The sequence below is a fragment of the Dasypus novemcinctus genome, chromosome 16 (assembly GCF_030445035.2).
Source record: "Dasypus novemcinctus isolate mDasNov1 chromosome 16, mDasNov1.1.hap2, whole genome shotgun sequence".
NCBI lineage: Eukaryota > Metazoa > Chordata > Mammalia > Cingulata > Dasypodidae > Dasypus > Dasypus novemcinctus.
Genome location: NC_080688.1, coordinates 9,947,953 through 9,962,140, shown reverse-complemented (window position 1 = coordinate 9,962,140; position 14,188 = coordinate 9,947,953). Strand labels below are relative to the sequence as shown.

Sequence of the window (14,188 nt, the reverse complement as noted above, 5' to 3'; positions counted from 1 at the left end):
TATGGAGTGAGGCTGTGGTGGAGTTGCCTTGCCCCACGTTGTGCTGTGGTGGGGTTGCTTTGCCCCACGTTGGGCGCCAGCTGCGGCGGCTTGCTCAGTCGGTAGAGGTGGGGTCTGGCTGCGGACGAGGGGTCGGTCCAGCTCTGGACGAGGGGTCGGTCCCGCTTGGGACGAGGGGTCGGTCCGGCAGCAGACGAGGGATCGGTCTCACAAGGGGTTGCGCGGTTCGGCTGACGGGGTCGCCCGGCGAAGCCGGCGACGAAGGGGTCGCCCGGAGAAGCCGGCGACGAAGGGGTCGCCCGGAGAAGCAGGCGACGAACTGGGGACAAGGGAGGCCAGGCCCTTGTCGGGGGCTCTCAGGACTGGAGGGCGCACGGCAGAAGAACTACCGCGGAGACAAGGTAAACACGCAAGTCCACTTTACTGAGGGAGAGGCAACAGTTTTATAGGGGCTGGGGAAGGCTGATTGGTCGAAGCCACGCCCTGTTCTGATTGGTTGCCGGCGAAAGGTCAGTGGGCGGTACTGGACGGGGGAGGGGTGGTGGTTAGGGATTGGCTGTCGCTGTTGCTGGGGGAAGGGGCAGGGTTTAGGGATTGGTGGCTGCTGTTGCTGGGGTGGAGGGCAGACTTGAGTTTCCCGCCCACGCCTGGCTGTTGCTGCTGTCGGGGGAGGGAAAAGGGCGGGCTGGATTTTTCCGCCCACACCTGGCTGTTGCTGCTGTCGGGGGAGGGGAAAAGGGCAGACTGGAATTTTCTGCCCTGCGCCTGCGCAGGGAGAAGGAAGAAGAAGGGTGCCGCCCCACAAGGCATTGTGTGGCGCTATCCGGGAGGAGGGGCGGCCGCGGAAGCATGGCTGCTGAGAAGGGGAGACCCGAGGGCACTCTGCGCCCATGCCGAGCTTCCTTCAGGGGTGGCGGTGAGTCCGACCAGCCACCCTATTATGGGGGCAGCGGCTTGGCCTGCCGCGGCCGCTCCCCTGCCAGGCCAGCAAACCACACTTCAGCCTGAGGGGTGACCGCAATTTAATCTTTATAAAATTCCATAAATCAAGTGCTATTATCATCCTAGTTTAAAAGATCCTAATTTCATAAATAATTTAGTATCTTGTGGGTAGTTTCTATAGAGATGTAATTGATAAAAAATGAAATATGTTTCCAGGGCTGTATTTGCCTTAAATCATCTTGTTTATTTCTTTTTAAAGCAATAGGAAATATATTGCTGCTATTTCTATTTTTGTAATATGAATACTTAAGCACATAGTGTACTCAACTGTAGGCTAAAAAAATCTATTACATAGCTACTGTGTCAATGTTCCATATCAAAAGCTTGAAATAAATTAATGGCTTTTTTCATATATAGGTCAAATTAATATTGAACTGCTGCCTCTACCATGAAATTTCAATGTAGTTGAGCGATCTACCTAAAACCAGCATTTATTTTGAATAATTTTCATCAAGCCAGTAAGTCTGACTTTGAAGTTTTTATATGATGGAGGTTATGGATATTATATGAAGTAGGCCATTGACATTACAGGTTTACAGAAAAGTTCCAAAATAAAAGTAATATTCAAATATAGTATCTTAACAATAAAACTAATAAACAAATAAAAATGAAGTATACATTTTAAATGTAGTTTTGTCAAAATTACTGGAGATGTAGTACATTTGAAAATCTTTATAAAGACAAAATAATAACTTCCTGAGTTAGTGGAATCAATGAGTAAATATATGGTATGATTTCAGTTTCCTAGAAGGGAAAGATTTGGACACATCTCTGTCTGTATCTGGAAAAATGATTTCTAAGCATGGGAGAAATTATTCCCAATTTAGACAGCAAAAAATTAACAAGAGTTTGATTAATGAGTTTCATTACATGTATTCTGTGTTAAGTAGTGCCATGAACAAAATCACAAATTTTGACTACTTTTAAAAATGGTTGAATTCATTGCCTCAAGTCTTAAAAAAGCCAAATATTTTCTTTGTGAATGAGGAAATTTTTAGATATAATAAGCAAACTGACAAAAGCATAACTTTAATTAGGTAAAGTTATTATTTGAGAAAGTATATCTCTAAAATTAAATTTTTATTTTATGTTCTTATATTAAAAGGGCTACATGATTTATGCAAAGTTATTTTACGTATTTTTTTCCATAACCAAATTCTATGTTGCTTTTAAACAAAGTGTCTAACCTCAAACAAAAATTTTATATGGAGAATAATGCACATTGTTAAGTAAAAAAAAAAAAGTTACCAATAATGGACTAAGCCGACTAATTTCACTCATTGCTTCCTCCAAATTAAACCTATTTTTCATGCGCACACACACACACATATATATAAAATAGACTCTTAAAATATGCAGTAATAATTTCCTAAAAATATAAGATCATAATCATATGTACAGCATATACCCCAATTAGCACGCAGGCTTATATAAGGAGATGGGTATCAAGTGAATGTTACTGGGCATTGTATGTCTTCCCATGGCCCACTGGGTGGAATGTGGGAGAGTGTGCACTATGGTGTGAACCATTAACCATGAGGTGCAGTGGTGCTCAGAGATGTATTCACCAAATGCAATTAATGTCTCACGATGATGGAGGAGATTGTTGTTATGGGGGGAGGAGTGGGGTGAGGGGGTTGCGAGGTATATGGGGACCTCATTTTTTTTAATGTAATATTAAAAAAATAAATACAGACAAAAAATAAAGTGAATGTTACATTTCTACTCCAACATGTAAAATAATTAAACAAAGAAAACTTTTGTTGCCATATGGTAGATAAGAGACTGTATTCCTAGAAAGAGTTGTATGGGGGAAAGTACATATTATGTGATAAATGATTTCTTCATTTTTACGTTGAAATTTAAGTCGCTCAACAGTAGAACATTATTCTTTGGGTTCAAGTATAGCTTTCTATCAAAACTCAAAGACTGCTAAATGGCATCGCAGACTTGATTGTATCCATCATTTTTCAAATTTCTGGTAGACTGGGTAGATAAAGAGTTATAACAGAGGATTGTAGAATCTTCAATTGCATCATGGACTTTGGGGAAATTGGTAGAAATGAGATAGTGGGCTTAGGAATAAAATTGTAGAATGCTTCCAATATCTGAAGACCAAATATTGAAATTTTATTTAAACAATATGAAAATTCTAAAAGTGTAATTGCAGATGAACTTTACAGGGAAAAAGTTTGAGGCACCCCTGAAAACGCTTTTACATCAGAGGACATAGAAAAGTAGGAAATTCATTATTTGAACACGTATTTAATAAGCACCTACATGGGGCCAAATATTCGGCTATGTAATTAAAGTCAGGGAGAGGAGATGTACCTAATTCTTCACAATAACTTTGGAGTCTAACTTTGGAATGAAAATGACTTGCAATGAAAGAAATTTTTAATGAAAAAATCAAAATCAGAAGGTAACATGATCCTGGAGAATGGTGGAAAGCTCAACAAGCTTGGATATACATATGTATGGAAAAACTGGATTTGAGTTTTCAATAGTGTTCATTAATCTAAGAAAATTGCTATAATCAAACAGCTCATGAGAAATACAACAATTCTTCCTTGAACATCAAATTTTATTGAATTCTTGGAAAATCCAATTTATTCTTGTATATCCTTCCAAACCTGATTTATGTGCTAATCTTTAAAAACTTCTTAAAATTATAGCAAAAAAGTATTAACATTGTAGGTGGAAATAATAGGAATAAAGGTTTTGTTCATTTTACAATGAAGAATTCCAATATTCACAATATTAAAATATAGAAGAAAATAAATCATTCATCTTCAGCAGTGGCATAATTTCCACTTTGAATATTAAAATATTTCAGAAAATGAAATCAAAGTTCATTTTATCAAATTTATATTTGATAATATAATGAAAAATGTTCTTCATATTCATTGTTAATTTCTTGATGACCTTATCATTTATTGAAAACCAGAAATCTAGATTTTGGTTTTCAAAATCTACAAAATTTATAAATAAATAAGTGTATGTATGTAGGTATGTACATATCCATGCATCTGTATACTCATAAATTTACATTAAGGGATATAACTTCAATTATTAAGTTCCTTAGTATAGTAAAAAAAACAAAATTTAACTTATTGTTAAACATGTATTGCTGCTTGGCTGAATAAAGATTACATTTTAAAAATCAAAATATATGTTTCAAACTGTACAACAAATGTTTAACTAAGAGTTGTTAATTATTTCATTTGTTTTTTGTTTTCTTTTAAGATTTATTTATTTCTCTCCCCTTCCCCCTAACCCCGGTTGTCTGTTCTCTGTGTCTCTTTGCTGTGTCTTCTTTGCCAGCTTCTGTTGTTGTCAGCGGCACGGGAATCTGGGTTTCTTTCTGTTGCATCATCTTGTGTCAGCTCTCCGTGTGTTCAGCGTCATTCCTGGGCAGGCTGCACTTTGTTTCACTCTGGGCGGCTCTCCTTATGGGGTGCACTCCTTGCGCGTGGGGCTCCCCTACGTGAGGGACACCCCTGCGTGGCAGGGCACTCTTTGCTCGCATCAGCACTGGGCATGGGCCAGCTCCACAGGGGTCAAGGAGGGCCCGGGTTTGAACCCGTAGGACCTCCCATGTGGTAGATGGACGCCCTAACCACTGGACCAAGTCCTCTGCCCTGTTATTTTCTCAAACTCCTAAAAATAGTACATTTCATTTTGCTCATATGAGTCTAAAAGAAATTATGTAAGAGAATAATTGAATTCCAAAGTCCATTCATGTATTCAGGAAATATTATTGAGCTAGTGATTCATGCCCAGCACTGTTCTAGACAAAACGAAACAAACAAAAACCAAGATCTCCGATCAAGAAATTTAATGTCTAGTATGTAAGCATGCGAGATAGGCAAAAAATAGACTGCATAAGACAATTTTTTTCATATGCTTGTAGTTGAAAAATTATTTCTTATAAAAGGTAATAAAGAGTGCAGAATAACAAGGATCAAGGAACTCTGGGCAGGGGGCAGATGCGATTTTAAGAGTGTTCAATGGTAGGTTTCATTGAGATGATATCGGAGCAAACAGTCCCAGTGGAAAAAAAAAGGAATTATGATCAGTTTACAGGGATTTTACTGCCTACTTAATATTCAGAATGTCTTTATTTGATTCAAGAAAATAAATGCTCATCTTCTAAATCATGCCCACATTAAAGCTGGTTGACACTCCTATGAAATACACATTTTTAGCTCTCATTTTACTATGTTACTATATGTAAATTAGTCTGGTTTTACAGTAACATTTTTTCATTTTCTATTCCCCTCTCATTTATTTATTATTATTATTAATTTTTCTTTTTAGGTCAAGAGTGGGGAATTTGTGATGGAATTTGAGAATTACACTTTGGGCAGTGACTTCATCCTCTTGGGACTGTTCTCTTCTTCTCAAACAAGTCGGATCTTCTTTTCCTTTATATTTGTCATTTATTTTCTGACTATAATAGAAAATACAGTCATGATCCTCCTTATCCGCAGGGACTTCCGTCTCCACACACCTATGTATTTCCTGCTCAGCCATCTCTCCTTTATGGATATCTTGCATATTTCTAATATTGTTCCCAAGATGATGAGTGACTTTCTGTCAGGCAGGAAAACTATCTCGTTTGCAGGTTGTGGATTCCAGGTATTTCTGTCCCTCACCTTGTTGGGTGGAGAGTGCCTCCTTCTGGCAGCAATGTCCTATGACCGTTATATCGCGATCTGTCACCCACTGCGCTACTCGATTCTGATGAATGAAAAAGTAAGCATTCTCATGGCCAAAGGGTCCTGGCTTGTTGGGACCATCAACTCCACAGTTCACACAGCTTATGCACTCCATTTCCCCTTCTGTGGTTCAAGGGCCATTGATCACTTTTTCTGTGAAGTCCCAGCCATGTTGAAGTTGTCCTGTGTAGATACTTCACACTATGAGCGAGGAGTTAATATAAGTGGAATCATCTTCCTGCTCATTCCTTTCTCCATGATATCTGCTTCTTATGTTCAAGTTCTCCTTACTGTCCTCCAAATGAAATCATCAGAGGCACGAAAAAAGTCATTCTCTACCTGTTCCTTCCACATGATTGTTGTCATAATGTACTATGGGCCATTTATTTTCACGTATATGAGACCTAAATCTTACCATACTCCAGGTCAGGACAAATTCTTGGCAATATTCTATACCATTCTCACACCCACACTCAACCCTATCATTTACAGCTTTAGGAATAGAGATGTTCTGGCAGCAATGAAAAACATAATCCAAATTAATTTCCTGCATATTAAATGAATATGAAAAATGCTTGAACTGTATTTCTCCCTATTCAATACCTAGAGATTATTCATATTAGTTTCCTCTTTGAAGAATATCAGAATTTTAATTGTAACTTGCTTGCCAAGTATGCACTTCTCCAAGTGTGGAAAGAAAAGGACATTTTAGAAAACCATACTTAGCCATAATGAGAAATTTCACACACAAACACTTATATAATGATATGTTCTATGATTGTGATAAATCAAGTTACTGAATCTTTCTCCTTTAAAATAATATATTTAATAATGATTTTTGCTGTACATATTTTGTGCAAATACACGTGTCTGTATTTTACAATCTCTCCTAGTAATTTACCATACAAATTATAACAAAATAGAAAATAAAATTCTCTATTAAGAAATTTCTTAAATAATTTTATTAAAAGTGAAACATTGCAAGATATATTGAGAAAAATACTCACTTATTATATCATGTTGTCAATAATTTGTATCAAATATACATAATAATATACTTAATATAAAACATCATGGTGTTACATTAATTTTTAATGTTTGAAAAGTAATTAATTCATATTTCCCAGTTTGAAATTGTTGAGCAACAAGAATGTTAAATGATAACAATGTTTTGGTGAATTTGCTTTCATAACATAATGTAGATGTACATGAAATATAGTGCAAAATTTTTAAAAAATCAATCTAACAGTATATTTTAAGCAGGTTTGATAGGCTATTAAATACCATTGAATATTTGTACTTCTCAGTTTTGAAATAGATAAATAATAATTTCTCCATTTTACTTTGTTACTTTGCAGATTGCATTTTTCTAGCTTACATTTTATAATTTTCTCCTATACTTGATAGTTTAAGGACTATTATTTCAATATAGAATAGATATTTGCTAGCCTAGATTATATTAAGGTATTGCTAGGAAAAGTCAATATTTACTGGAGATGTTAATGTTAATATTAGTTTTTTCAGATGGCACATTTGATATCCTGATTTTAAAACTCCCTGCATTACCTAGTGAGAATACAGATCAGCATGAAACCAGGAAAAGAGTAGATGTCAAACCTTCATAATTATCAGCAGGAGAACATTAATCTACAGATGAATATCTCAGGAATTATAGAAAGCAAGGTGTTAGAATTAATAGACTTGAATTTTCAGAGTAATGTACAAAAATCATTATGTGGTGGAATTAAACACTACATTTTCCTATAGGGACATACTAATATTAATATAGAAGTTGCAATTGGAATTGAAGGGAGTTTATGACTCCTTGCTTGTAAAATGAAAGCCATGTTTCACGCTGTACTGTTCATGAAGGTGTAAGAACTACATGGGTAGAAGTAAAACTAGAAAATGAATTAATTTTCGTATAAACAATGAATCCAAAATCTCACACATAGCGAATAATCAATACATCTAAAAATTAATATATTTCTCAATAAGAAGTGGTGAATTTGCAGAGCTAAGAATTTAAGTAACTCTTTCTGTTGCAGCAGATTTAAGCTGTCCACTTAGCAGCCCATTGCAGTCCATTGGTAGCTGGATATATTCTTTATGCTTCTACAAAAAAATCAACTTGGTACAAAGCATGCATTCTCTGCTGATGATTTTACTAATATCAGTAGAGAAAAGAATCAACTAATGACACTAAACTTAGGTAGAACTTGTACTATTGAAAGAGTTCATTTCAAATAATCACAGGGCCACACTTTCTATTCCAAAGAAATAAATTATTATTATTTTTCCATCTATGTGCCCTAAATTCTACTTCTAACATCAGTTTATATATGAGCTGGTGAAATCATATTCATTAAATCAACATATTATTTCAAGTAAGAATTGCTCAAAAATATTTATTAGCACATTTTATAATACAATTGTCTGTTCTGCCACCAGATTCTTAATATATATGTGTATTTCATTCTGTAAAATACCATAAGTTAAAATGAAAGTTAAGAAGAGAAATTATTTTAAAAGACTCCAACTTAAATATGTCTAATTGTCCAATGAGTGCATTACCATCCTCAGCTCCTGGCCCTGTCTGGGTAAATAAAAATAAAACAAAAACAAAAACACGTAAGTGTACACAGGAAATTTTTTAAAAATCCATGTTCTATAACCATGTATGTCAATACTTCCCAGTGTTCCCATGAATTCCAGGAATTCCTTTGTCCATTCCATATTGTAACTGTGTCACACCTTCAGTACTCTCTGTCAACCATCCAAACCCAGTAATATCACCAACAAACTCCAATCACCACAGTGCCTCACCATTTACAGATACACTGTATTCACTTCCAGGCTTAACACTTAACTTATTGTCTCAGGGAAAGCCATAGCCTTTCTTACTTTCATCTATTGCCAAACTTCCCAACTTAATCACCTTTTTACAAACAAGCACCCCCTTCCTTTCTGTGACAGTAAATAAAGTGTCTCTGAGCTTTTCTAAGACTGGTCTCTCCATACATGATATGGATCCCTTTTTCCCTTGCTTTTTAATTCTTTCACTCCTAAAACCATCTCCCTACCTTGCAACATTTATTTCTCCCTCTCCATTGGATTATTCTCATAACATCACAAACTTCATCTATTAGCCCCATCCTAAAACAAATGCCTCCATTGACTTAATCCTCTCTTGATATTTTGTTCATCTCAATGTCTCTATTCCATTGCTTTGCCCATTCTATGCTCCTTGTTATAGAAAAAAAGAAAAAAAATCATAAAATTATTTTTAATAATCTTGGTATCTGCTTCCCCATCTTATCTTTTTAAATTGAAGTTGTAAGTTTACAAAACAACTAGAATAACGTACAAGATTCTCAAATATCACCCTACCACCAACACCATGCATTGTTATGAAACATACTTTACAAATAATGAAAAACATCATCAAAAGTTTTCTGCTAACTTTAGTCCATAGTTTGTGTTTGACATTTTTAACCCATATAATACCCCACTATCAACAAACTGTATTAATGTTGCATATTTGCTATAGTTCATATTAGGCCATTTTCCTATTTGTACTGTTAACCACAGTCCATTATCCACTATAGGGTTCTCTCTGTTATATAGTACCATGACTTGCATTATCCATCTAAAGCATATATTCAGTGATTCTCAGCCTCATTACAGAGTTGTGCTATTATTATCTCAGTGAATTTCAGAAAGTTTTTATAGCTCCAAGAGGAAAAGAACATAGTTGTAACCCCTTAATTTTGACCCTTCACAATAATATAGGATTCTTTGTTATTGCTGCAAAAATTACACCATTGCTCTTAACTATAGATCATAAGTTACATTATTTTTATTTTTCTATGTATCATTATATTTATAAAACTCTGTAATGGTGCCATACATTTGCTCTAGTTAATAAAAGAACATTTTTGTATTTGTAAGATTAACCATAATCCTCAGCTACCATCAAATTCACCAAATTCATTGTTTTACATTCCTAGATTATCTTTTAGCTTTCTATCAATTGATTTTACAGTCCTAGACTACCATTTTCTGCCACCATCAATTTTATGCATCTGCAGTTTTAGTTTAGTCCCTACAATGTTGTATCATCAAGACATTATAGATTAATGCTATTTTTAATAAATAGGTAAGAAAATGAGTTGAAGAAATTGTGGATCTTGGTGAGGTATGGAGAGATTATTATAAGTGAGGTCAATGATGCTAGAGCATAACTGTGAGTGGAGTTGGGGATTGGGTTGGGCTATCTATTGAATTGGGGAGAGGACTAGAGGAAGGGACAGTTGAACACTGGGGAGTTTGAAGACTGTGACTGAGAATATAATTGTGGGAGTGTTCTTTTGCAAACTACGGTATGGGACGAGCCTACCTGGTACCATGGGCTTAATAACAAGTGCAACCAGCAAGGCATTTGGAAAAAGACCTTGACCAAAAGGGGGAAATATTAAAAACAAAAGATTTTACAGCTGAGAGATTTCAAAGTGAGTCAGGATGTCATGCCAGAGGTTTTGCTTAAGCACATCTCAGGAAGATCTTACTGCCACAGTAAACAAAGTCTCAAACAATTGAGCTCTAGAGCTATCCAGACACTATAGGGAAGGCACACAAACCCATGAAATTAGCACTCCATTGGTGGACCTTGCCTTGGAATACATATATATATATATGTATTCCTCATTTCAATAGAGTTAGACTCATAATTTCCCTACTCATGATTCTTTTACCCCTTTGATTTGAACCTGTAATTGGCTGTATATTAGTTAATATATGTATCAGAGACTTAAGCCTCTATTCATAAGTCATTTGAGCCCTAAATCAGCAGGATTGCAGCCAACATCTACACTCCAGTTCAGTGGATTCACTCAGAGCAACTAACAACATATATATAATGGGAAAGTCCCATTGCAAAAAAACAAGGAATATCTACAACTGCAGGCAAAGAGCCCTTTCCATCTGCCCCACAAGATCTAAGGCCCCTCTCACACTGGAGCAGAGTTTATGGTACCAACCTAAAAGCTTCAAGATCCACAAAGGAACAAACATAAAAGTGAGGTGCAACCAAGGACCAAAGGAGACTATTGTAATTGTAGTGACAGAAGGACTGTAACATTGTTATAAATTTAGTGGTGACCAGAGGTTCTGAGGGGAAGGAGAAGGAAGACTATATGGAATATGGAGCATTTCTAGGGCATTGGCATTGTTCTGCATGGTATAGCAATGATGGAAACAGGCCATTACATATTTTGTCAAAACCCGTAAATTTTTGTGGTGTACAATGTAAACCATAATCCAAATTATGAGCTTTGGTCAGTAGCAATGCTTCAGTAATTGTTGGTTGATTGTAACAAATGTACCACATTAATATAAAATGTTATAAATAGGTGAAAAAGTGGGAGGGGGAAAGACTGTGTTATATGGGAATCCCCTATTTCTTAATATAATTTTTCGGTAATCTAACACTTGTTTATAAATAAAGTTTATTATGTAAAAAAACTACAACAAATGAGAGGACCAATTACCTGAAAAAAAAATAGAGGTAAGAGAATGTTGTCTTGGCGGCTGACTTGGCCCAGTGGTTAGGGCGTCCGTCTACCACATGGGAGGTCCACGGTTCAAATCCCGGGCCTCCTTGACCTGTGTGGAGCTGGCTCATGAGCAGTGCTGATGCGTGCAAGGAGTGCCCTGCCACGCAGGGGTGTCCTCCGCGTAGGGGAGCCCCACGTGCAAGGAGTGCGTCCCGTAAGGAGAGCCGCCCAATGTGAAAGAAAGTGCAGCCTGCCCAGGAATGGTGCTGCACACATGGAGAGCTGACACAACAAGATGACACAAGAAAAGAAACACAGATTCCTGCGCTGCTGACAACAACAAAAGTGGACAAAGAAGACGCAGCAAATAGACACAGAGAACAGACAGCAGGGTTGGGGGGGAGGGGAGAGAAATAAATAAATAAATAAATCTTTAAAAGAAAAAGAATGCTGTCTTAATGAAATCAGAAATGAAGTAAAGTGAGAATAAATAGAGTAATTGTTAGAGGTTTGCAATAATTAATAAGCTGTAGCTCAGTTTCTCCTGATATGCACTGGAAAGGCTAACCCCATCCCCCATAAGCCTACATGTCCAAGGGCATGGCACTTCCCCACAGGTTAAATAAAGAAACCACACAGAGATGGTAGTAAAGGGAAATGGAAATCTTCCTTACCTACATATCCGAGGGAGATAAAATTCCTACAAAACAAAGAAACATCTGCTCCTGCAGCATTCCAAGAAACGGAAACCGTAACTCCCTAACCCACTATCTTCTAGTCACTATCAGGAAAAGTTCCACCTCTAAGGGCTTCCTACTGGTCTGTGCACTTCACATGGACCCTCAATCCCCTCCCACCAACTATCATTTCCCCACCTAGGAAAGTTCTGTATAAATTCAAATCCCCCCCATCCAGGAGGGGGCTGAAGTCTCTCTTCAGACTCCCACCATGCTAGTGGGTGGGCTGAAGACTTTTCTTCAGACCCCCTCCATTTGGAGATCTTCTCAATAAATCTTTCTTTGTCTATAGTCATTGCAGTCTCTGTGTCCCAGTAAGCACCGTATTTCCTCTAACAGTAATAAACCATGAAAGTACATGTGGCCAGAAATGTAACATTTAAGATTTAACGTACAGGAAAATCAAAAGAAATGATAGTGTTTAACAGTGATTTGGTAGGACCAAATTTTATGTAAAAGGAAAACCATTCTTCTGAAGCAGTTTTACAAACCATAATCTATTCCATATTATGAAGCAGCCACTGTGCCCCAGACCTGAAAACACCGTATCAAATTATTTACAGGAAACTGTCACTAGTCAGAGCCCAGAGTTGATACAGTAATGGAGTGGATATAAATATGCAGTTCCAATGGTAAAGGAAATGAAGAGATTCTGAATAGCTGATGTAGAAAAAGAGAAAAATCCTTCAGTAAGACTTGTTACATTGGGATGTGTCCAATATAAATTTCTAACTTATGCAGCTGGTAGAAATTTTGCAAATGGTACTATGGTGCTTTGAGAAGAGTTGTTATGAATAGATCCATCACCCTCTCCATGACCCAAACAAGTTTTAGTATTTACAGTGTCAAATTTGACTTCTTCCTGGGAAATATCACCCAATTGAGTTTCTGATAAATGGAATCTGGTCATCTGACACAGACTGATTGGCTTCTTGGTAAGCTGAAAACTAGAGTTTGCTTCATCAACAGCCTTTGCTCATATAAAACTGAGTCTATACTTTGTGATTTTAAACAACATAAAGCACTACCTTGTGGGAACAGATTTTTTGAGTAGAAATCACTTTTAATTTGTGGATATTGACTTGTTTTATAAATTTGTGTGCCATTTTGCTATTTCTGTGATAATCTTTTCTATCTATTTAGATTTTTAAAAGAGAGAAAAATGAGATAATTTTTTAAGTCCTGAGGTTGTAAAAGAACCACTCCCATACTTCTGGAAGTCACACAGCTGCTGAAAGAACCAGCACCTATTACTTACACACTCAGTCTGGAACTAAACAAAAAATGGATGGTGTGAAAAATTTGGACCTTTAATTCTGTAACTCTTTTTAAATAATCAGAGCAAGGATAAGATTTTGTTCTTTGAAACTTTGGAATTTTGACAACTTTCCATATTAATTTGCCAGGTAATTTAATCTGGGACTTCATATTTCCATAGGAATTTATAATGGGAGGAGTATTATATACAAATTCGTGGCATCTCTTTGTTGTTAGCTGTTTATTATTGCAGTGTCTTTTCAATGTTATTTAATATTTTTGCAGAAAAGCAACAAGCATACTATTGGTTCAATGTTAATGTAATGGGAAGGACCACTCTGTTGAAGGTCAGAGCCCTCTGTGACCAAAATTATACTGTGTATCTTTGGTCACAGATGGATGCATAAATGAGTGGTTAGTGATTTTCTTCCAAGTATCTTTTCACTGCTGGACTCTTTTTTTGCCTCTGTATATTCATCTTGACACACACAGAAAGAATCATTTAATCTGATTTGAAAAGATGAGCTAACCAGCCCGTATCTTCCTTGTCCTCTTGACAAGAACTTCCTTAAGAGAGCACGGAGATTTCTATGATTTGTTTCTACATGCAATAAATGCTTTTAGTTAAGGCTCAGCCTCCAGTGGTGGAGAATACTGAGTTTTCCAGAGCTGCCAGTGGTAAGGAGAGAAATTAGGTCAGTCTGGAATTGAACATTACAAAGTCCGTTTACTTAAAACTATGTCACAATCTTCAATATCAGAATTATCAGTAGAAAATTAAGTTTTTTTTTTTCATATGAGGGCTGGCCTTTTCAATCTATTGCTCAATTGGAGAAGAATGTCAGTGTGGACCACTCAAATCTCAATTATTTAAAAATATATTGTGTTTCTGTGTGAAGGAGCTGGACTCAGATGT

At 36.6% G+C, this 14,188-nt stretch overlaps 1 protein-coding gene across 1 annotated transcript; it reads left to right on the top strand.

Moving 5' to 3' along the window:
• The first annotated feature begins 5,343 nt into the window (after nt 1-5,343).
• LOC101445379 (olfactory receptor 2AJ1-like) lies at nt 5,344-6,285 on the top strand. The gene has a single exon (XM_004482610.2). The coding sequence runs from the start codon at nt 5,344-5,346 to the stop codon at nt 6,283-6,285; it is 942 nt and encodes a 313-aa protein (XP_004482667.2).
• Nucleotides 6,286-14,188: the final 7,903 nt, after the last annotated feature.